The sequence below is a fragment of the Porites lutea genome, chromosome 2 (genome assembly GCF_958299795.1).
Source record: "Porites lutea chromosome 2, jaPorLute2.1, whole genome shotgun sequence".
NCBI classification, from domain to species: domain Eukaryota; kingdom Metazoa; phylum Cnidaria; class Anthozoa; order Scleractinia; family Poritidae; genus Porites; species Porites lutea.
This window is the reverse complement of record NC_133202.1, coordinates 22,265,317-22,288,141: the sequence shown is the minus strand read 5'-3', so window position 1 is coordinate 22,288,141 and position 22,825 is coordinate 22,265,317. Positions and strand designations below refer to the sequence as shown.

Below are 22,825 nucleotides of genomic sequence, written 5' to 3'. Positions count from 1 at the left end.
TATAGTGTGGTAGCAGAAACTCATAAGGGGTTGAACAACCCCTTATGGGTTTCTGGTGGTAGAAAACATACATGAACCCCGAAGTAAGTCAATTAATTTCAGAATGAACTATTAGCCCTTAAAGTATGTCTACGCCCTTAACATGATCAGGTTGTAAGACCGCCGTATGTCTGGACGTAGACCTGCCAATTTCTAGCCTGCTTAGCAAGCGTTTCTGTGCGGTTCAGGAGCAAAGAATGGAAAACAAGAGACAAAGATCGCGCGAAAAATGGCGCAAGTAAAAGAGTGGGGAGGGCTTTTCAATCATGTTATGGTCAGTTAGAACAAGTTTTATATCCATGTTAAGCTTTAAACGTTAGTAGTACAAGTCGCTGTGAAAGTCTCTTAACATAAAAACAAAAAGATTGAATTCCACTGTCTCTTCATACCAGTCATGTCACTACAAAGAATATACATCATCCTATTAAAAGTTCTCTTTCATATGAATACGTTCATTGTGAATAATAATGTTAATAATAATAATAATAAATAATGTACAGTGAAACCTGTATTAAGCGGACACCGTATTAAGCGGACACCCTCTATTAAGCGGACAGTAGCCGAAGTCCCCAAATTTATTTCCCTTATTTACTTTAAATGAAACCTTTATTAAGCGGACACCTCTATTAAGCGGACGCGGACACCTAAAAAGTACCTGAAATGGTCATTTCTATTGTTGCCAACCCACTTGTAATTAAATTCCACCACCCAACACGCCACACACCGGAAATGGGAAAGATTGCCTCGAATTGCCACCAACTTATTTCTCGATTTTTACATTAAAAAACGTGACTTGACGAACTTATTTGATTAGTTTCACAGTACAGGATTGTTTTTTATTTCGTTTTGTTTGTATAGAGCTTGTTTCACTCATCTGATTTCTTCAAATTTGAGTTGCAATCCATATTTTTGGTACTATGATCAATTGGTTCACTTTGATAAAGAAATTAATGCAAACGTCTATCGTCATAGTCTCTGGGAGTATTATAAACGCTTCCACTGTTCATTTGAATGGCATTTGACACCTCATATAAAGTTATATATCGAAACCTGTTTTAGGCGGACACTCTGTATTAAGCGGACACTACAGCATTCCCCGAGGGTGTCCGCTTAATACAGGTTTCACTGTATTAGCTTTTAAATGCATGTCGGGACTAGCCCCTGGGTACCTTGGTGATCAATTAATTACACGTAGTACTGTAAGTAACCGGAAAACCAGAAATTCACCGATGCTAAATATCCCTTTATTTAGGCCTGCCACTGGGCTGAAAACTTTCCACTATAGGATAATCAACATTTGGAATAATTTAGACAACAATATCACGTTAAGTTTTAGGAATAAGCTTGGAGGGACACTTTTAGACAAATTTAAGAGGGACAGTAGTAAACAAGCCCCTAAGAGGAAGTGTTCAATAAATCATGTATGTATGTAATAATAGCTTTTTGTATGTTTACATTGAACTACTTCACAAAAATGTAACAGTAAGATAATTTCTGCTGTACCCTGCGAGCAGTGGTTTCTCCAGCGCCCGGCCTGGAGAAACCACTGCTCGCAGGGTATTTCTGCTGTGAACACTGTAATAAGCAAATTTAAGGTCTCAATCCTGTACGGCATTGTAATAAAATTTTGTTTTTATAAAACGGCACAATGGCAAGGAAAAACCTGTTGTCTAGACATCGTGTCGCATCTAGCCTGAGTAACAGGCGCCGTTTTATAGGGCGAGGAAGAAATTTCGAGGACGCGCGGCCTTTAAAAATAACAACCGGCGCCTGATGTCAGGTCATCCTATTTTCTCCCGAAAAGGATACAAGTGGTCGCTTACTAGAGGTTGAAAACAATAGAAAATTCTAAACCTACCAGCCGAAAATAGGTCGCGGAGTTACATGAGTTGGTCAGTTTACGAGAGGTTCCAGTATAAGGCTTTGACTGACAACATTTTTGGTGTTTTTATTTGGAAAGGTGGTCGCTTACGGGAGCTAGAGGTGGTCGCCTACGGGATGTGGTCGCACGTGGAGGTTCGACTGTATCTTCAGAGTCCAGACCGCTTTTGGAAGAGCCCCCTGTGGTTCCATTGTAGTAAATAACCATCAGATCTTGGGGTTTTGGGAGGTCGCTTTATACGGAAAGGTCTTCGCACGATGTGAAGTGCAAAGGCTTCCAGCGAAATGTTTTAGCGATTAAGGGCCTTTTTCCGAGAGAAAATTGTATGTAGCTTTGGACAAAACAAATGATTTATTTTAAAGTATGCGGTAAGTTAACTCTTCGACTATCTTCCCGCACATTTCAAACTGTGGCATCACTGAGTGGACTAACACCGTGTACTTTGTGCCCTTAAGATACCAACGCATTCACCTAGGCTTGTTTGGAAGAATCATGAGTTCCCGACTTTGATTAAACCCATCTTTCTTCACTTTTGTAGGTCCACGAGTGGACCATCAAAAATTGCAAAGTCGACTGTAAAGTCGTCTTGCATCCGATAGGGAAGATTCATGGGGCCGAACTTCAAAGCGACGCACACAACAGATACCAGTTCCCGGCATTTCCTCGGTCAAAAAAGGTGTTTCTTTCACCACTTTGTAGATTAACGCCCGTAGTAAAATTAACTGAAATAAGCAAAATTGGTTAAGATCTCCTTCATTTTTGTAGGGTCCACATGTGGACCATCAAAAATTGCGAAGCCGACTGTATTTCAAGTCGTCTTGCGGGGTATTGGGAAAAGTTTTCAATCAGCAATAACCGCGCCTCGGATAAACCTCACTGACTACGGTAATGCCACTGCGCAAAGCTAACTATAATACGTTTCAAAGGAACCATTTGTCGTTCCTGGGAACACATTCATTGTGGTATATGTTTTGCCGTAGTCTTTACGTGTTCCCTTGTTTTGCACCGCGCAACGGTTACTGCGCATAACATTACGACAACAAAGGTGCCGGCGATTTTCGCCGGTCCCTGACGAGAGGTTTAAAAGACCGCTTTTGTAGTCCAAAAGGATTTTTATTGAATAATTATGGTTGAGGTCACACAGTAGAGGCTCATCATGGCAAAAAAGGCCTTACTATGGTTACATCATTCGCAGGGTCGGGAATTTTGTAATAAATTTGTTCAAAGATTATAGCCCTGAGCTCCTACAGAAAGTCAGCTAAAATGCCGAGAAAAATATTGCTATAATGCATGCTTGGGACGCATGCGTATACTACCTTAAAGGTGCGACGACTCATAACAAAATGAATCAAACTAACTCGCCGTGCATTTTATAACTCGCGAATAAAAAGCTTTGGTCCTTAGGTTTCATCTTGCAATAATCTATAACAGTAATATGAATCAGAAACGACGGAATGACTCTAAACATAAACTACTAAACCAAAACCATTACATCATCTTTTTGCTGTTTTGAGTCAGCTTTTTCAAAAGTTTATTATCTACTTAATCATTCTTCCAGTTGAGTGGCACCTTCTAAGGTTTATTTATTTATGGCTAACTACACTTCAAAAGAAACACCTATAAACAATTAGTTAAACTATAACCGTCCCGTAAATTTTTTAATCATACATAAACAGTGAAAATAAGAGCAGGAAACTGGCCTCTTGAAGCATCGCTTACAAAACTGCACGCTCGGCTGAAGGTAAAAGTGACCCCACAGCACTCAACGGTTGGTTTTCCTTCCAATCCATACCAAGAATCAGGGCCTCTGATATTTGATACTATCTCGTATGTTGTACCGCTTTCCAAGGCAACTGCTTTGTCAAACAAGACATCAAAGCCATGGAAAGTTTCGTTGTTTTCTTTAGATGACAAATATGACCCAGACTGCTCAGTAAGGTAAGACTGTGACAGGAAGGAATCATTTTTACGAAGATCTTTAATTTTGATGGACACTTCGTACTTGCCATCTTCACTTCCAAAGTGCTGAACTCCGTGTAAGATAACATCTTTGGTAACACTAAAACGAATTTCGTTGCTGGAGCCACGATAGTACCATCCTCGTCCTTCCTCCCCTGACACCAACCTACCAAATCTACAGCATCGCTTGAAAGGTCCTATCCTTGGAGCTTGTTCAAAGGATAAAGGCGAAATGGAGACGTCAGCGTAGTACTTTACCATTTCAGAAATCTCTTTCATTGTAAGAATGTTGCTGTCAATTACAGTTGAAGCAAATTCTTTCAAAGACATCAAGGGAAAACGAATCGCCTTTAGAATTGTCTCTTCAATTATTTCTCTCTTTTCCCCTCCATCTGGCGGTTTTTTACGTGCAATACGTTTAATTCGGCCCTGTCTTGCTGCCCATCGATCAACTGCTTTGAACAATTCCACTTCTCTCACATTTAGACCATCCATTTTCACAATCGACTCTAAGAGAGAACTGTCAAGTTTTTCTAAAGTGTATGACGACAGAGCTTCCTTCGTTTGAGCTTTCAACGCCTTCAAGCATATTTCTTCCACATCTTCATCACCAAACTTTTGAGCATCCTGCAAAATGTCCAGTACAGTATTAGCGTTCAATTCTTCTCGCAAATATGTGTTGCACCTCTCCTCGAGCGAAGGCACCATGTATTTCCTGGCCAAATACAAAACCCGCATCACATTCTCGCTTGACAATGATACTTCGTCGGAGTACATGTAGCGGAACAACTATGTTAAGCTGGCTCGGTCACAGTCTGGTAATTTAATCGAGTCTGTTTTCTCCGCCATTTTTCCATAGAACATTGCATAAAATACTGGGCTGCTAATTCCCAGCACAAACTTGTGAGCTGAAAGCTCAGTGGTGAACAAATTGCAATCTCGCCATCTCGGAACAATAAATTTCACGTCGCTTAGCAACTTATTGTCAAATACATACTCCATCCTTTCTCGTATGGCTGATCTTGTTGTCTGCCAGTCTTCATCAACAGAAACCACTTTTGCAATTCTCTTTTTCTGCTCTTCCATCAACACAGGACGTTGAGCCTTTTCTGCAAATCGGCACCGAAAAATGAAACTCCTAAAAGTGCGCATTCTTTTTCCGAGAAGAGTTTGATCTGCCTTGCGTAATAAGAACAATAGGAGCTCTTGGCTCTCTCCCGTGAATTGCGCATTGTACCCGCCTGAATGCCCCCAATAATACCTATTCTAAAGGACACAAGATGGATTACAAATAACGTATAGCAGTCAAAAACTATTTCATTCAAATTCAAATCAAGGTTCAAAATTGACCCGTGCACACGAATCTGGTAATTTTTAAACCGCATATTTGTTTACCCGCATTCGTGTGGAGCAGTTTCAAAAAGGTGCAGTTTCGGTAAGGACGGAAATAAAGCAGATTGGTGTAATGAGACATGCGTTTACATCAATACTTGGAGTCAAATATGAATTTACGGGCGAGAAGTTTTTTGGATGGCAAATCGATTTACATCTGTTTTGAAATTCAAATTTCGCGTAGCCTGCGAGCAAGCTCTCCTATTTGGGCGAGCGAAGTGAGCCGCGCGAAAACGCGCGAGCGAGCGGCGAAGCCGCGAGGGGCCGGCTCGCTCGCGCGCTCTCGCGAGGCTCGCTTCGCTTGCCCAAATAGGAGAGCTTGCTCGCAGACTAAATTTCGCGCTCTTGACAGCTTCTGCCATATTGGGAATGGTGAAATCTTTTGCGGGTTATTGTTTTTTTTTTTTTGCGTACGTGTTTTTCTTTTTTGTCAGCTCATTAGTCGGACAGTTTTCGTCTTTTTTGATTTAGGTGGGGTCCACGTGTGGACCATCAAAAATTGCAAAGCCGACTGTATTTCAAGTCGTCTTGCGGGGTATTGGGAAAAGTTTTCAATCAGCAATAACCACGCCTCGGATGAACCTCACTGGCTACGGTAATGCCACTGCGCAAAGCTACTCGGTAAAATTTTACAATGAGCAATTTCAAGCCGAGTTAGTAACGCCATCCTTGTGGTACAAAGTCTTTTGTTCTTAATCCGATGAACGTTGTAGGTATAATGCACGATTTTGTAAATCACTGATTCAGTTTCAACAATTTGAGTTTTCAATCTTTAACTAGGCAACAATAACGCAGTAGATCTTTTGGGGGGTCTCTCGGAAAACATTACGCAATGCGCAAGGCTCGGTCTCCAGCCGTGGCCCTCTCGATGCGACTGTATGAGCCTACATGAAAGGAAACCTAAACCAGTCCTAAGTCGTATGCTGGTGAACTTGTAAGAGTTGTTTTTATGTGGGTTGTTTCCCCTGAACCTACAAGTTGCAGGGGCACCCAACGACAATTTTCGGAAAATATCTGTTCGGAAGACGATTTGAGATCTAGAATTTTCGGAACATTTGTTGTAAAATTTCTTGCTTGCCTGCCTCTCCTAGGATTTTCGAACATCTAAAAAATGGTATAATTGCCCATTTTTAACGGATTTTTTACACTTAAAAGGTCACCTAGAATTTTCGGGAGCCTTTTTTCTGGCTGAAATTTTCGAAACGGTAACCTTTGATCCCTATAATTTTCGGATCACTAGACTTTCAGCTAGGAAATCCGAACAGATGAAAAATTTTTAGGGGATAAAAATATGCCTATATCTACCGTTTAAATACTAAAATAATTTAACAATGCTATGTTTAAGTGGTTTTGAACTATATTCTCGTTGGGTGACCCTGAAGTTGTATGAAAATATAAAAGGCATAATGTCGGACGTTGTTTTAATTACACCGTACGCATAGGCTTGATTTCTTTGCCGGCGTTCGGTAAATGAGCCTACCCGAAAAGGGACCGGAGAAAGCGACGGAAAAAATAACCTAACTGTGCTAAAGGTGTTACTCCAATTCTTATAAGTCTGAGAAGGCTACAGTCAAATCTCTCGTAGTTTGCGGCTTGCGATCACATCTCGTTTACGCGATCACATTTCGTGAGCGTCAGTCAAAGCTCTGTACTTGGAACCCCTTGTAAACGGCCACCTCTCGTAACAACCGCAACCACCTTTTGAGCTCACAGTTTTATGACTTTCCATTGTTTTTAACCTTCGGTAAGCGACCGCTTGACGCTTGGCCTGAACTCCATACAGTCAACTTTCTCTCTAAGCCGGTACACTTTTGGGGACCGACACAAAGTGCCCATCAAAGAGTATTATTACACATTCAACTCACTATCTCTTTCCTGATTTGCCGAAAGCGTACAGTGAATTTTCGAAATCAGCGCCTGGGACTTCATCTAGCTGCAGATTATAAAATAATCATATCAAGGACACTCAAGGTCACGGGTAATCATGTCATGTATGACCGCATGTGCATGATTTCTAAGGGTAATCATGCGCGCTTTGTGTTGCTTGCCGATGATTTGTATATTTTTATTCGTTTAAAAATAAATTATCAGTTCCACTAACTGTCGTGACCATTTGTTTTGTTTCGTTCAATGCATAATAAAACAATTATTAGATTCTGTTTTGGTGATATCCAGAATAATCAAGGCCTCGGGAAGGGTTAACAGCATCAGCCTTCGGCTGATAACTCCTACCTCGACCTTGATTATTCTGGATATCACAAAAACCTCATCCATAAGTGATAAATATATGTCTTACAGAGAATCGAATAAAAGGAGTAAAGAAAAGCAGGGACCAACTCAAAGTGTTCATTTTACAGACGTGTCCGTTAAGAGAGAGTGGACTGTATACTGTTCATTGGGTCTCATACATGGAGTCCTAGCAAGTCACTTAACATGTCCGTACACCAATACAAAAAAACAGGACTCGTTTCAAGCTTTCGTTTGCTTAGTAGGTCTTTATTTTACGTCAGTAACTCGTAACAATAGTAATAGACCTTTTCCGCTTTCCCGTAAATAAAGGCACCAACTCGAGGCTGAGGTGGGCAAAATACAGTGATTTGTATGAAATTGTCCACCCGAGCCTCGTCCTCATTTCTTTATGTTTCCTCACTGGAGCGGAATGCGGGAAAGGTCTGTTAGACCGCAGAAAAGCTAAGGCCGACGGTGCACTCAATGTACTCCTCCCCCCTCCTTTCTATCATTGCTGCCGTACACTAACCAACTGTGCTAATCCTTGCTCCTTGAAATGAAGGAGCATGCATTAACCCTTTAAACCCTGGGATCAAAATTTGAATTCTCATTTGTTGCCCCTATTCATTTCCTACAGAAGTAGTGGGGAGAAGTTGATAAAATATCAAGCAAATTCTTCTCGTGTGAACATGTCCGTAATTCTCACGACCACTCTGTTTTACAAAGCATTGCTATTACAAAGAGAAATTTGATGCTGATCACTCTTAGGGCTTAAAGGGTTAAGTACACCTTTCAGACACTAAAAAAGGGCCAAGAACCATTGGAAGAGAAAAAATGCTGTTTTATTTAACTTTCAATGAATTGATTACATATCCCTTTTTTAACTTGACTGTGGATTTCATTATCCACGAAGCAAACCTTCCTTGTTACACTTTTTCGAAGGCCTGCTCAAGATCTTTCTTGAGGTCTTCAACATTCTCTAAACCGACACTACAGGGGAGAAAACAAAAGAATGACTAGTGAGGATTTCAGGCGGTAAGTCGAAGAGTTGATCATTGGCCGCTTCAAAATACCATTTCCCCTGCGGTCGTATTTATTGTTTCTATGTTCGATCAGATCTTTAATGCTGTTTGGCCCATGTAATATGTTCGTTGTTAATGACATTGAAAACAGTCCATACTATTTTAGCGAGGCGTTGATTCACAAGTGATGGTAAACCTGTTGTATTTCGTAGCTCAGAGTACGGCGTTTGTTTTTCATTAAAGACAAAACGAAGGGCACGCTCATTAACTTTCTCTAGCTTTGCGGTGGCACTTTTGTTACAGAAATGCCATATCTCTGGGCAGTAGTTGAAGTGAGGAACGATGAATGGTAAAAACACTTCGTATTTATCACTCACACTTGGTGCCCGAGTGCGATTTTTGCTTGGCACAACAGTTAAGCCTAATTCAACACTAGCCGTTATACTAAGGGTTATAATCACACTTGTACCCAAGGGCGATTATTGCTGGACATTGCCAATGTGAACACATCCTTCCCCTGGAAATCGGGAGAGACGAGACCTTGTACTCGGGAACCGTCTCCAGTTCCTGTGCAAGGAAGCACTTCATCATCAGTACTTTGCTTGATTTGCATACCCCTAAAATCTCCCTCTTAGACTCTTGTTTTAAAATGGTATCTAGGGGCAGGCGCGAAATCGAGCAAGTGTGTACGTAATACAGTATCGGATACCAGTGTACGAACACAGCCCCAGGGATAAAGTCAAGGGTGTGTGAATCGACACAAAAAAAGAACATCATTTCTGTATGTCATTTCGATACACGGTCTTACCATAAAGTTACAAGAACAACAATCAAGGCGTACCTGAATCTTACAAGTGATTCTGACAGGCCTCCTTCCTTCCTTTCGGATGCTGATATGTACTTTTCGGGGTGAGTCATAGAGCCAGCTATCTCGATCAAACTTTGAACTCCACCTAAAGACACAGCGAGCTGGATCATTTTCAGATTCTGAAATAAAAACCAAAACTGTCAAAACATTTCTTCCTTTAAAAGTAATTTAAAATGGAAAAAAGTTTACAATAGTAAATGTTCTCAGGGAAAACAACAGGTAGGGAAGGGATGGGGTTTTTTTTACAACAGCTCTCTTTCCCTTCTCTCCCCACCCCTGCTTACCTAGAGTTCGCTCGCAGGCAACTATAACTATCTCATCGCCTGTCAACCACGGGACCATAACTCAAGAAGGCAACCATATTCAAACTGTCCTGGGATTGATAGAGCGATTTTCGTATGACCTTGAAAACTTGTTCGGTAAGTGTTCGTTTTATCAGCCAATGGATGAAAAGATCAAAACATGGACTCTTCGTTTTCCCGCCAAAGAAAAGCCTAAAATGGAGAAGGCATTGTTCGATTAGCCAATCGTGTTGCAGTATGACGTCAGAGCGAAGTATCAATTAATTTCTAGAAAGTTCTCGGGCATGACGTTTTTTCACCTGAGCGTTTGCTTAACCAACCAAAAGAAGCGCGCGTTCGACAAACCAATCAAATCACTCCATTTCCGTTCGTTTGTTGTTTCCGTTTTCAAGGTCATACGAAAATCGCTCTAGTTAATCAAAATACAACTGGCTGCTGCAAACAATCGCCAAAATATCTTTTAATGTTGTAGCGTGATGATGCGTACCTCAACCAGTTGACAAGATGCCTGCTTTCCGCCTTTCACTTCAAACGACAACATTCCACTGTATCCCGTCATCTGTTTTTTTGCAATGTGATGGTGAGGATGGGAAGGCAATCCAGGGTAGAAAACTTTTTCAACCTGAACAGGACCGAAAAGAAATCATGACAGAAAATAGAGAAAAAAGTAGGGTTACAGCGGCAGGATTATCTCAGTCGGTAAAGCGCTTGACTTCAGTGTGGGAGATTATATGGGATTTATTCCCGGGGTCGAACCAATACTCTACGAATGGCCAGACCTTCGCGTGGCTAGGATGATCAAGTAAAATTTCGGTCCCTTCTCTAACAGGAGACGTAAAAAATAGTGTCCCCAATTAGTAGTTTCGAGCTAAATAAATTGACTCTAAAGTTAAGTGTTTTGTTACATAGGCACGTTAGGGATTTAATTTTTTCATTCTTACAAACGATGCGAGCACGTTGTAATACATTGGAATGAACTTTATCTGTCAGTCTTTCATTTCTACCCTTACAACTTCAAGTAGTAAAATTGTTACAAAACCTGCCCCAGGGATAGAGCAGATATATATCTGAGTTCAGGTTCTTTAAATATTCAGACACTGCACTGATGTCTGATCAGAAGAGTAGCTGGCAATGACATGAGCCAATCCGCCGTACGGAAAAAGATGGCGGCTGTACATTTTACCACAATTCCTTTCGAACCTAACACGGCCAATTACAAATAGAGTCATTTTTTTTGGGGGGGGGGGGGGCGAAATTTGCCCCTGTATAATAGTAACATTGCCTATCCTAGGTTTGAAGTTTATAAAACTTTTCTGTGCGTTTTTATGAGCAATTTTATGGTTTTCATGCGCTAAGACTGTGGGTAAATGTACCAGTCGCCATCTTTTTAGGTACGGTGGATTAGAAGTGACAGAACAAACACTACCAATGTTAAGTATCGAAATCGACCAAGCATGAATGAGGTTCGAAAACGCATCACGATTGACAATGACGGTGCTGCTAATGGTCTCCACGGGCCCGTTTCTCGAAAGTCTCGATAACTTTTCGGGCCCGAAGGCAAATCTTTAAATCAAAACCTGTTGAATAGTAGCACAGTTCATAGGTCATAAACAGGTCAATTTTGCTTCGTTAATTAACCGCTGTAATTTCATTGTATCATTTTCAGAATTATTGAAACTTTGATCTTGAATGCAAACACTGCAAACACTAAACGGCTTTTCGGTTCCAAAAAGTTATCGGGACTTTCGAGAAACGGGTCCCAGCACAGCAAACCAACACCATGTCTTACAATTCCTTTTTAATATATGCCTAGTCTGGATTTCATGTAAATGACCTGCACTGGTAATCGTAATATGAATAGTGATGATCAACTAAACGACACTTAGAATACCTTTGGATGACCTTCCAAGAACTTGGCGATTTCCATGGCATTTTGATTATGTCTTTCCATACGAACATGAAGAGTTTTCAGCCCACGATGAAGAAGGAAAGCTTCGAATGGTGACTAAACAAAAGTAAAACATGTTAATTGGACACTTCAATGGTATTTTAGCGACAGTACATATGAAAAAAAGAAAACAAAACAAAGAACACGTTGTTAGGTTCAAGCTTTACGTCTTGTCCTTCTAAAAACGATTATATAACATTTCACCTTTATCAGTAAGAACACTCTCGACCTTAAATACCGTTAATATGCCATAGTTTTGGGTCTAGTCCACAATCATGGACGGAAGTTTTTGCAATTGCGTTACTATTTTACACATGTTGAACAAACAGTCGCGAGCAAATGAAAATACACATCCCTTACCACCTCCCTCCTCACCACAGAAAATGCTGCGCATGAGAGTTACTTAGGAGAGAGGGCATAGCAACACGTTTTCTTAAAAGGATAACGCAGCTTTTTACTAAACTGATGTATTACAACATTGACTCAAGGGCAATCTTTGCACTTTAGCTCGTCTTAAGTGCCAAATAGAGATTAAGAGTCGAGGGGAGTCAACACCGACACGAACATGTGAGAGATAAAACTGTACACCGGCATCGTATAAACGACTTATTAACGGAATCAAGCAAAACTTACTACGAGAGAACGACTGGACAAGTGACAATTTAACCAACAATAAACGACTACTTAACTGTGACAATAGTCAGATCAAAACGCACCAATGACATTGCGAGTCTTCACAGCCAATAACATCACGGCACAACTGACATAACAGCGCGACGTAATTGACTGATCAGGTCAATAACCAGAGTTTAATACCATCAACTGACGTGATACAACTGAAGATGACTACCGCACAGGTTGTTGAAACGTCAGTCACAGGACTACGTTCACCAGGAAGATCATACTCAACTTTCTTATGATGTGAGTACCTATAGTTGCTACGCTTTTCCGTATAAACATAGCTGAGCTTTAATATTATTTTCTCAACGCATTTGTTTGCTGGCTATTTCAACAAATACTTGACAATCAAGCCAAACCTTAAGATTTCCAATACGAGTGCTCCACCAAAATACAGGATGCTTCGCTCATTCACTAAACAGCTAAACAGCCTTGAAATTGTTAGTACTACATGGCAGCTTAAAATATTCAAGAAGTAGATTGTGTGTTTACCATATATCCTCCAAGAAACTTGCGCAGCTCATAACATTCTTTATACAGCTCCTGTGATGACAATGTGAGAGACCCCGCTGTTATGTCACTATGTCCACCAAGATACTTCGTGCTGTACAAGAAGACAAACGATCAATACGTGCCTGGTCAGTTATTACGGAAAAACCTCAGCATTATATTCTTGGCCTGAGTAAACAGCGGACATTTCATGAAGCCACTACTGGTTTCCCCGCGAAATGACGTCTGAGGAACAGGCGCAGAATCTCAATACTGACGACGTGTGACTACCCAGATCTAAGATAGTGCTTCTGACTGGTTGACGCAAATTTTTCCCGCTGCACGACCGATCAGAGGCACTTCCCAGATCTGAGCAGTGCCACGTAGAACACGAAAAATCCCGACAAACCGAAAACGGTTGATCTCAATAGGACACGAGCATGGTGACCCTTGCCTCTATTGATTATGTGTGATTTTTTTTTCTCTTTCTTGAAGGGTGGGGAAAATTGCCTCCTGAAAGAAGATGCCATGGCAAGCAGAGGAGAAAAGAAAATAATTATTAATACAAAATTTTTCTTTTACATGTATTTAGTCTCGCAAGGAGAAACAAGTGTCCCAGCCCATTCACTATTAAAGTTCAAGAGAGAATGAGCCAAGAGAGTGAATCCCTGTGCCCCGTGACGCTTAATTGTAATCTATTTTAAGTTCGCGCGCATGCTACGAAGGTTATTTTTGACTGTTGTTTCCGTGACCACGCCGTCTAATTTCACGTGGACGTGACATGCTTCGCCGAAAAACATTTTCTCTTGTACATTTACCTCTTGTTTTCTAAGGTTATGCTTACTTCGTGTTTGCTGAGAATAATAGCAAACCAATATGGTATCTATTCTTCTAATATAAATTATAATATATTTTTAACGATTGTGAACAACATATGATGTTTTTTTCAAAATTAACTCACCAGCTGTGAATAACAATATTGATTCCCTGTTGGATGGGCTTCTGGTTAAAAGAAGAAGCAAATGTGCTGTCGACCATGGTGATGGCACCATTTTCTTTGCCAAGCTTAGCAATCTCCTCAAGATCTACCAAGGTCATGGTTGGATTACAAGGTGTTTCACAAAAGATAACCTGACAAAATAATCCATAATATTCCTGCTAAGCCTAAATCCTTTTTTACCGGTAATTTCAGCTCCCGGGGGGTACTCCTTATGATAGTGTACACAAGGTAGCCTGTGTCATAGACGGAAGTTAAGTTCGGTTAGTAACGCCTGCGAAGCATCGCCAAGATCGTTGTTCTTGGCCGCTCACGGACTCAACGAATTACCGGAAGTGTGTTCGAATTTCCTTTAATTCTGATTGGCAAATCGACAATAGCATTTTTAAGAGGCCAATCATGGCGCCTACTCAAATCCCGGTACACATGTGAGGGCCCAGAACAAGGATTACGCCGCTGTTTTACAGATGGACTTAACCAGAGTTTAGTTTCGTCTGTGGCGCAGGCTAATATAAGGAGGCTCCGCCCGAAAGGGGTACCTTAGTCAGGTTTCTGGTGTTTGAAAGTGTAGGGATTTCACTAGTTGAAGTATATGAAAGGGTAGTAAAATATGTCATTGCAGTTTGTGACAGGACCAAAAGAGGCTAGCAGACACATTTTTTGGCTGGGAAAAGGCAAGAAAACTGCCTGGTTTAGGGATTTATTCGACATATTTGAACGACAGTGCATTTAGAGCAGTTAAAAGGGATGGAGGGTCCTAAACTAGTTATGTAAAAGGAGTACCATTTATCAAGGCAAACGAAAGGGGTACCTTTTCTATTAATTATAGTATATACTGAGGGGTTGGCCCTCATGGCGGACGCTTCCATATAAACCTTTGTTGATTACTCCCCCGGGTTCCAATTGCATCAAGTTGATGAGATCAAAGCAGGAATCACAAAAATCGCCATGAGTTTTAACACTGTCAGCAGCCTTTCTTTTTTCTCAGCACAAACTGACAAAAAGCGAGAGCAACGAAAACACGGTTTGAATAAGGATGAGTTAAACGTAAAAATAGAAATATCTTATATTCACATGATTTGTTTAGCAGAGGTCTGAACAGTAGTACCCCGCGAGCAGTGCGTGTTTCTCCAGGCCGGACGCTACGCCACGAAGCAGTAGTTTCTCTCCCTTTGTAACGTAGCGTCCGGCCACGGAACCACTGCTCGCAGAATAGGACAGTAGAGGAGACAGCGTGATTGGGATAATCATCATAACGTTACAGAAAAAAAAATTAGAGAATGAGCGACGGTCAGGAAAAATCGGCTCTAATGTTGATTTCGTCCGAAGAGTTGAAAAAGAGAGTATAAGGAACCTGATGTAAATTGTTCCCGCCAAAAGCCTTTCACTCTCAAGTAAATAAAAAATATCGCTTTTCGTGGTGGGAGTCTCAAAACTTCCTTATTTTTAACCCGAAATTTGCTAACATCTACTTAGTTTCCTCGCGTTCCCAAACAAAGCCCCACGAAAAAATATAGGCACTTTCCAACACGAAAACAACTTTTTAAAGACATTTACAGGCCAAAAGCGCGACTCGTTGAGCTGACATTCAAAAATGAAGAATAGGTTTTCAACAACAACTTTAACATGTTACTCAATTAAAACGGCAATATCTAACACTTGGTGAAACTCCAAATTTTCTTCTTCCTAGTTAAAACACTTATTTAGACATTCTCAGAAGCAGAGGGTGAGACACTCAGTCTGGCAAAAGCAAGGTCTTGACAGCATGTGCATACAGTATTTTTTAATTTGATGACACCAATCCATGAGACCACTTTGTGATTTGATTAATTTGGTAAGACTGCTGAATGTTGACGACTTAGTTAGAGATGGATATTGACGGGTGTTGATGCGGTCACCCATTTTATATTTTTCTAGTTTACTGAACATACCAAGAGCGACAATTTTCCAAACAAAGAAGCTGCCAGAAGCTTCTAACTTTCAATTTCTGACTGAATAAAGCATACTGTTTGTTTTGCTTTGCCGCATTGTGAGGAAAATCTAGAGTTTTGTTCCTGAAGTACTCCCTTGTCTAATCACACAGGAGGCTTAAATCAGTCAGCAGAGCACTCAAATCTGTAGAGCAAGAGTTTGAGGGTTTGATCCCCGGGGCCATAGGAAATATCAGTCATATCAGATACATCAAATTTATCATAATATAACTGAGAAATGAAGGTGCTGCCCTTGTCCTGCAAAAAAAAGAATGTTCTCAAGAAGCACTTTGTTTATAAATACAAAGACACTTTAAAAATCTTGAGGGTACTTTTTTTAAAGAAACTTGAAAATCAGAACATGAGATACCTTAGTTGTGAAGTAGTGGGAATTCTCCATAAAGCGCAGCAGATTGCTGTATCTCTGTATGCTTGAAAGATATCTGAATCTCCATCATGGTCTTTCAAGTTCAGCGATCAAACAGCTGAAGATCTCTTGGAAAACTGCACTAGGTGAACAGTCATCACAAAGGCCAGGGTTTGAATCCCGGTCAAGTCTGGAATTTTTTCAGTTTTCTTTTTCAGCTGCTTAGGATGTTAATATAGCTGCAAGTCACACATCCATATTGATCTGTTTCAAGCATAGTTCATGATTTATTTCACATTACATTCACAGACAATAAGCAGGCAGAGTCTGCATCAACATCAGTTCAGAGCATTAGTTCAATGGGTTTCTTCTTTGATCATCCCCCAAAATTAAACACAGATCTAGAAAAGCTAGACCCACCCACATGTTGACTATCTGTCAGTCAACACGTTGACTGACACTCGGCCAATTAAAGCCGATGGTAAAATCGACCAATAATTGGCCAATATATCAATGAAGAATTAGTTGATATGTCAGCTAACATTTCGACCAAGTATCAGCTGATAGTGCCGATCACTATTTCAGCATAAGGATGCCTTACGTACACAAGAGTTCAAGATCCCTGAATATTAGAATGGCAACTGAAAAAAAAATCCCATTGTTTTGGCCTGGAGCTTACAATGCCTGTTACAATTTTTACGGTGATGATGATGATGATAATGATCAATCAGTATGTTTCCATGGTAGCAGTACAACCTCAGTCAGTAGAGCATGAACTGAGAAGCAGAAGGTGCAGATTTAATCATCATGGTATCTGATATAAAGCAGAGATCGTCTAAAAGCTAAGAGCGTGCTTTGCTTGATCTCCTGCCTTGTGATAATGTAATAGGTTATGAGTATGAATGAATTTATGGTAAATAAAGGCCTTTCTTCTTCTTCTAATGGTCAGACCCATACTAAGGGCCTTAAATATAAACTGTGGTATACAATAACTGCCCCTAAAAAGCAAATAGTTAGACCTTGGTGTGACTGAATCAAATGACCACCCATTCTAAGACAGTTCTGTCTCCACCAGGAGCCAATAATATAAAAACAGGACACATGTAGTTCATATCCTAAATTTGTTGTTTTGTTTTTGAAAGTAACTTTAACACTTTTTTGTTGTGTTTTTACTGTCTGTCCAGAGAGTAGATGTAATTAATGAGGCGATGAATAATTATTAATTTTATTCTTAAGACAAACCTTAGTGTTGGGTTTGACAGCATCCCGATAAGAAGAAGGATCTGAGCCATCAACACTGGTAAATTCCACTCCAAATCGCAACAGAAAGGTTTTCACTACATATAGTGTACCACTGTAAACCACTTTTGGAATCACCTAGGAAATTAAAGGAGAAAATATCAATACGTTGTCAATGGGAATTGTTCACTGCTTTCCACCCACACACCACACTCCTTTTTTCACCCTTCCAGCTCTTAAGACAGGTCTTATCTGAGGACAACAGACTACAGGTTGCAATTCAAACAAAACCTTTTTGGAAGAGTTTTTGCAAAGTACGTTATATTTAATTTCACAGGATTTTACAAAAAGAGGTTTAAATAAATAGATATATATATTTTTTAATTTTCCCTTTATAAGACCCCTGACTTCAATGCTTCTGGAATTGGGAGGAGGCTTAGTGGACATGCCTTCTGATTGAGTGTCCAAAGAGCTTGAGGGGGGGGGGGGGGGACAAAAAAGTCCAGGGGACTTTCCAATAAAAATAGCAAGAGTGTCATTTTGCCTTTTAGGGGTTAAAATTTGCCATTTGATACCATGTAGGATTTTAAAATCTTAAATGGCCACCACCATTGAAGTTACTTTGAAACCTTAAATTTAGATTATTGAGCTGAAAATGTGAAAATGTCCAAAATTGATAGTGCCATTTTGGAATCAGTACCCCTTAGAAGATAACAGTGAATTGCACCACACCCACTCTCCAGGACTCCCCCACTCACAGCCAGAGCATCTCAGAGAGCTTGTTGGCAGGCTAGTCGAAAAGACCTGTCATGATGATAAAATTTGTCTCAGAGTCTCGTTAGGATAGAGCGATTTTCATATGACCTTGAAATGAAAACGCCCGAACAAAACAGAAGCAAAAAACTAACAGAAATAGAGTGATTTGATTGGTTTTTCTAACGGATACAAATGCGTGTGGCTTTTGGTTCGTTAAGCAAACACTCTGGTGAAAAATCTTCATGCCCAAGAACTTTCTAGAAATCAATTGATACTTCACTTTGGTGTCATACTGCAACATGATTGGCCAATCGAACAATGCCTTCTCGATATTAGGGTTTTCTTTAGCGGGAAAACAAAGAGTCCATGTTTGATCTTTTCATCCATTGGCTGATAAAACAAATACTTCACCATTTTTCAAGGTCATCAGGCCTCAAAGTTTCAATTTCAGTTTGGGAGCACTTGGGCTACCAGATGTAAATTTTTAGGTGCACTGCCGAAATTTTAGGCGCACAGCTGAAAATTTTAGGAGCACAGCTTATAATGTTGGGAGCATCTATTTCAAAAGAAAAAGTAAAAAGCTTAACAGTGCCTCGTTTATTTGTCATCTTCAGTTTGTTACTTTTACTTCAGTCCTGTGATTGATAAAACACAGCCAATTTGATTTCTCTTTTTGACCGTACGGTTGTGACTAAAGAAAACTTACACTTGTAAAACAATTCAAAACTGACAACAATGAGTGTGTCGAACGAGAATGAAAATTAATCTTTAATGAATTTGTTAAATTCGTAATGACTTACATGTAACTGGAATACGACTTAAAAAACTTTCTTACCTGGAAAAAAAGACTCTTAATCCGTACTGTTTTTGTTTTGATGGACGTTAAAACTGAACATTCGACATGATCGTCCATAAGCGCAAAAAGCACGTGTTTCGTTCATAGCATATATTTGCCTGTGTCAGCGATGTTTATTACAAAACAGAAGAGTCTGGGATGGAGTAAAACATCGAAACGGAAAAGATTATTCCAGTTTGTAGAATCCATTGGGAGAAAAGACCAATTAAACATACACTGTCTTTCTAGTTCGAGTTCGTAAGTATAGTCGGAAGCAAGTCAGTCGCACCGTGCTTTGGGTTTTACAGCGCACAGGTGCAATTACACATGAATTTTTAGGTGCACAACCAAAAATCCAGTCGCATATGCGACCAGTTAGTCCTAACTTTGAGCCCTGGTCATACAAAAATCGCTCTATAAGGGTGTATATTCTTACCACATGATCCCCACTCTTCAACATCGCCATAAATGCTGTTGAAACTGCAGCCATGCCTGATGAAAACAGCAATGTTCCATATCCCCCTTCTAAATTATTGAGTGTTTGACTTGCAGCATCAGTTGTGGGGTTATTCCAACGAGAATACAGCCACCCATCACTCTGAATAAAACAAATTATTCAAGGGTACCATGATTTTAAATTATCTGTTTGAATTATTTAAGTGGTGTGCCTGTAAACTAGCTGTTGTAGTTCAACTAAGTGCTCTTTTACTATAGAGCGGTTTTCACTTGACTGTCAAATTGGGATTGGTTTTGGTTTTGGTTTTGGTTTTACTACGTCCTTTGGTTGGCTAGTGTATTTACTTTGGTTTTGGTTTTACGACAGTCAAGTGAAAACCGCTCTAAACAAAGCATTTACCGTTTACTACCATAACGACCTTACTCACACTAGTCCACTCATTTTTGGGTCAAGTTTTTTTTCACCTTACCATCCCCACCCCAACCCCATATGAACACGTGTCACAGTTGCACCTCCAGCCGAAAAAGGAAGCCAAAAGCAACCGGAACTCCGCAATAATGTCAACAAAATGATTTTTTTTTCGCGTAGAACGAATGAACCATGGTTTCACTCACCTTGCCCGTAGACAGCTCCTCCCCACGAGCTACAGTTGGAAGCTTGAAAGTGGAAGAAGAGTAGATCGGCACATTGATAGGACGAGCTTCTTCCATTGGAGTCCACTCGCTTGCAACAGCTAATGACTCGAAACTATTTAAAAAGGAATCTCTTGCCGCCATGTTACGTTGTCCCTGTAAAGATTGTCAATTAATTTCTACTTTAAATTAATCTGATTGAATTAAATAAATATCTCTAACTAGTCAAATCGAATCATCATATCAACAAGTCCACACTCAGCGCACCATTTGGTCAGTGGTTAATTTTGTTCCGGAAATCACTCTGTGTATTTTTGCAGAAGAGTTACCTCGCCTCCCCCACCCCCGCATCCGTTTAAAAAACCGGTTTCTTTTGTGTTTTTTTTTCACAAATTACAGATTCCCCACCCCCGTGTGGACCTTTGACGACAAACCGGCTTTACCGAGGGTAGGGAACGTTAGTCTGTGTCATCATGCGTTATTACGGGAGTAGAGCTTTTATACCGCAGCTGTACAATCTGTCCCCACGGACTGAGTATTGACTATTGAACCGAAACATTTAGCGCACAATATAATTTAAATAATGATAGAATTTCGTTTATGCTTGAAGTGCACTGTTACAAGCAGCGTTTATAATCCCTTAAATAAAATCAAAAACAGCCTTAATTTGTCTTAGAGAACTCAAAGCAAACAAAATCTATTTATATTGCTCTTTTACTTTCGCACTCTAAATCTCAAATCCAGAAAACCGAATACTTCCATAACAACCATATGAAGGTTTTTACTTAATAATCTTCACCCCGGGTCTTCAACAAACCTCTTGACATTAAAATCAAAACCACTTACGATTTAAAACAAAAAAACAGCAACTAAAAAGTCATTCGTTTCGGCCCAACAGAGATATCTGAGCCGCATCTTATGAATAATCCAAATTTTTACATATGATCCTTTGTTTTAGGCTTCATTTTTGAGACATTCATGTGTTCAAATTCCTCTGATATTTTTTAGGTATTAAAGAGTGTTGGTTCCGTATACAGCTTTAAGAAAGAATAGAAAAGCGACGAGAAAACAGGGAAAATAAAATATTGATGTGAAATCTCAATTTCTTTTAGTATGACATGTGTAAAATTTGCATACTCACCAGACGAGGTTTCTCTTCTTTTTCACAGTTTAAACTCAGTCAGGCTAAGATATTTAAGAAATCAAAACAACAAATCCCTCTCCTCAAGGATCTGACATCAACAGACTACACAAGCGCAAGTTCAAGAGCTAAAATCTGAAGTGCGGAACTGAAGTCAGTGTGACAATGTGAACCAGTGGTCAACCAATCACGCGAGTGGCGAAGGTTAATTATCATGCGCGCATTTATCGACTCACAAATAGCGAACGAGCTTATCACGAGTGTAATTGCAAACAGAAAGCTTACGCAACGATTAAAGGTGCATTCAAGCTCTTTCAAATTTCATCGCTATAATTCCATTTCGTTCAGTATCCCAAATTTTCCTGGAGCTAAATTGTGCCGTTTTCAAGTTCAGGAAAAATAAAAAGAGAAGTTTATAACGTCCTCCATAGAAATGTACCAAAAAGTATGATGCAAGAACAGAGTTGTTGTTTTTCTTGTCAATGTTTTTGTAATTGTTGCCGTCGCAGTTCTGGTTGCCTTAGATCCCTATTGTTGTGTGTCCACGTGTAAAACAGTTCACTCAATCAATACCCGTGACTCTATAGAAGACAAACAGGACAGTGACAATAGGTCCAATGAGCACGTCTATATCAGATAACTTATCCTGTCGACATGAAAAATATTCGGCATTTTAGTTACAAATTGACAGAAGTTAAAAATAAATAGCGCAATCGACTGAGTAGAATGCTGAATTTCATTAAAGACGTTTTCGTCTTGGTCAGGCTCAAGCTCCCTTGCCAATTCGAAACGAGAGCGGGAAAATGACCGTAAAAAGGAAAAACAAAACAGTGCCGGATCCAGACCTTGAGATAAGGGGTGGGAGGCAGTCATCCAGACCCTTAGGTAAGGGGGGGGGGGGGGGCGATCTCCAGAAAACATTTTTTTGGCCCTTCGGGCCTCAGTTTGGTCTAAAACTAAGGGGGGGGGGGCGGGCCCCCTGGGCCCCTTCCCTGGATCCGCCACGGAAAAAATGTTTAAAAATTCAGTTGTAATAGCACAGCTAGAATAAAAACGTTACAGCAAAGCCGAAGAACAAAATCGGAACAAAAAATGGCAGCACCCGAAAAATTAATATAACGATAAAAATACAATACGATGATACACTCTTTTTTGTATATAATAATGTTGTTTTTTCGGCCCAGGCTGAATGCTCTTAATTTTTTGCCGATTTTGGCCTAAAAAAATATTCTCGTATTATTCTTTAAAAAATTATAATTGAAAAAGAAAGAATTTATCATATACTTTTTGCTGACTCATTATTTTGTGCGGTATACTACAGATATGTACTTCTTTCATCGAACTGTCATTAGCAATGAACATTTGCAGTGGCTATAGCTAGTGCAGGTTTCTTCGTTTTGTTGGGTAGTTTTGCCGATGAGAGAAAGAAATAATTGGAATAATAATTCAGGGGTATAACGTCAAGTTGGGTTTCCATACCAGCTCAATTTATTATCCTTTTCGAAATCTCAGCCTGGAATTTATTCTTAAAATGTTGCAAATTTCAGCCTCGATATTCTTATAAAACATATTCTTAAAAAATGGGTGAATACTGACAGGAGTATCTTTGTAATCACAATTGAT

The 22,825-nt window shown here is 40.0% G+C and overlaps 2 protein-coding genes and 2 non-coding genes across 4 annotated transcripts; all 4 read right to left on the bottom strand.

The window, feature by feature from the left end:
• Positions 1–2,688: 2,688 nt before the first annotated feature.
• Positions 2,689–2,827, bottom strand: LOC140929185 (U4 spliceosomal RNA). The gene has a single exon (XR_012164703.1). It is a non-coding gene; the product is annotated as a U4 spliceosomal RNA (small nuclear RNA).
• Positions 2,828–3,583: 756 nt separating this feature from the next.
• On the bottom strand, positions 3,584–4,657 carry LOC140925835 (BTB/POZ domain-containing protein 6-B-like). Its single transcript, XM_073375688.1, has one exon. It carries the CDS (start codon positions 4,655–4,657, stop codon positions 3,584–3,586), a length of 1,074 nt encoding a protein of 357 aa, XP_073231789.1.
• Positions 4,658–5,749: 1,092 nt separating this feature from the next.
• Positions 5,750–5,888, bottom strand: LOC140929183 (U4 spliceosomal RNA). Its single transcript, XR_012164701.1, has one exon. It is a non-coding gene; the product is annotated as a U4 spliceosomal RNA (small nuclear RNA).
• Positions 5,889–8,321: 2,433 nt separating this feature from the next.
• On the bottom strand, positions 8,322–21,362 carry LOC140928027 (cystathionine gamma-synthase-like). Its single transcript, XM_073377744.1, has 10 exons — positions 21,203–21,362; positions 20,044–20,217; positions 19,409–19,570; positions 17,385–17,519; positions 13,770–13,939; positions 12,812–12,923; positions 11,585–11,698; positions 10,181–10,315; positions 9,365–9,510; positions 8,322–8,491 (listed from the first exon to the last, which is right to left on the bottom strand). Exons 2-10 carry the CDS (start codon positions 20,203–20,205, stop codon positions 8,428–8,430), a joined length of 1,200 nt encoding a protein of 399 aa, XP_073233845.1. The 5' UTR covers positions 20,206–20,217; positions 21,203–21,362; the 3' UTR covers positions 8,322–8,427.
• Between the last annotated feature and the right edge of the window lie 1,463 nt (positions 21,363–22,825).

Bases quoted from the DNA above. Each gene is read 5' to 3' on its own strand.
- LOC140925835 (XM_073375688.1), bottom strand. From the start codon at position 4,657: ATGTACTCCGACGAAGTATCATTGTCAAGCGAGAATGTGATGCGGGTT.
- LOC140928027 (XM_073377744.1), bottom strand. From the start codon at position 20,205: ATGGCGGCAAGAGATTCCTTTTTAAATAGTTTCGAGTCATTAGCTGTT. The intron at 19,571-20,043 runs GTGAGTGAAACC...TGTTTTATTCAG, and splicing joins AGGAGCTGTCTACGGGCAAG to AGTGATGGGTGGCTGTATTC. The intron at 9,511-10,180 runs GTACGCATCATC...TTTTTATTTCAG, and splicing joins CATCTTGTCAACTGGTTGAG to AATCTGAAAATGATCCAGCT.